A 1,343-nucleotide genomic window follows, 5' to 3' on the forward strand; every position below is an offset into this window, starting at 1 on the left:
GCTTGGCTAACCGGCTCGTATTTAGGATGGTTGCAGCGTCCCCGGAATCATGTGATCCCCTTTTGCGACCTTCTGATAAGCAAAGTCAATGGGGAAGCCAGATTCACTTAACAACCGTGTCACTAACTTAACAAGTGCAGTGATTCGTGTAACTGGTCGTAAGTGTGAACTGGTCATAAGTCACGGTTGTAACTTCAAGGGGTCGCTAAATGAACGATTGTAAGTCAAAGGCTCCCTGTACTTTCAGACATGGAAGATTCTGTTAGTGTAACTTTGCATTAAAGACAAAGTTAATAATTCTGGCTATGCTTCTTGCCTGGACTATCTCTCAAGGCTGGCATATTTTCCTTTATCGTCCACCCCACTCTCTGTGGCACAGGCAGCCGGTTTTCCACTTGAGAAGGCCATGGATCACCAGGAGCAGCTGATCCTTCAACTGACCAGGTGTCTGCAAAGCAAGGAGGAAGTGCTACAGGTGAGCTGAGCAATAGAGACCCTCCTGGTCTTCCAGGTGATGAAAGGAACGCCTCACCTGTCTCATTTCCTAGGTGAAGGGAAGGGAAGATGAAGGAACTGAAGTAAGAGGGCCGTTTTTGAGCCAAATTCTCATTGGCTCAAGTATTTCCTATTTCTGCCTCGAAAATAAAACATTTGGAATACTTCCGCCGTTTCATTTTTGATCTCCAGAAGAACTGGAAGGATCAGGTCTAAATCTCTGCTTGGTTCTTGATCAGCAGCCTGTTCTTGATCAATCTTAACCTCTCAAGCTTGTTCTATTCAAGCGGTTTCCATCAAGCTAGAATCAATCACCATAATTTCCACAAAAATAGCACTCTGAATAGTGCAAATTTCAACAAGGCAATCATTTTATCTGCCCTAATCAAGACCTGTATTGCTTGAGTATCCTAGGGAAAATGTAGAACAAGCAAATAACATAGTAATTGATGGAGTAAAATGTTATTTGAGATACAAATATATATATATATATATATATAATAGCGATCCACCATCACTTTGCAGTGTGAGATGGGAAGGATATAAAGACTAGACTAGACTAGATGACTAGACTAGACTAGACTAGACTAGACTAGACTAGAATAGAATAGAATAGAATAGAATAGAATAGAATAGAATAGAATAGAATAGCGCTCCATGGCATCGGTCCTGGCTATCTCCGAGACCGCCTTCTGCCGCAGATTCCCTCCCACAGGCCGGTACGCTCCCACAGAGCGGGCCTCCTCAGGGTGCCGTCGGCCAAGCAATGTCGGCTGGCGACCCCCAGGGGGAGGGCCTTCTCTGTGGGTGCCCCCACCCTCTGGAACGAACTACCCCCCGAGATCCGG

General features: G+C 45.2%; 1 protein-coding gene across 1 annotated transcript in view; it reads left to right on the top strand.

The window, feature by feature from the left end:
- Positions 1-372: 372 nt before the first annotated feature.
- LOC107301584 (myomegalin-like) overlaps positions 373-1,343 on the top strand; it is a gene marked incomplete at its 3' end in the record, with an annotated part of 5,447 nt that continues 4,476 nt past the window's right edge. The window contains exon 1 of the mRNA XM_015830789.1: positions 373-475. Within this exon, the coding sequence (XP_015686275.1) occupies positions 407-475 (69 nt within the window). The remainder of the gene's footprint in view (positions 476-1,343) is intronic.

Source organism: Protobothrops mucrosquamatus, unplaced genomic scaffold, assembly GCF_001527695.2.
Source record: "Protobothrops mucrosquamatus isolate PMUCROS unplaced genomic scaffold, P.Mucros_1.0 scaffold14782, whole genome shotgun sequence".
NCBI lineage: Eukaryota > Metazoa > Chordata > Lepidosauria > Squamata > Viperidae > Protobothrops > Protobothrops mucrosquamatus.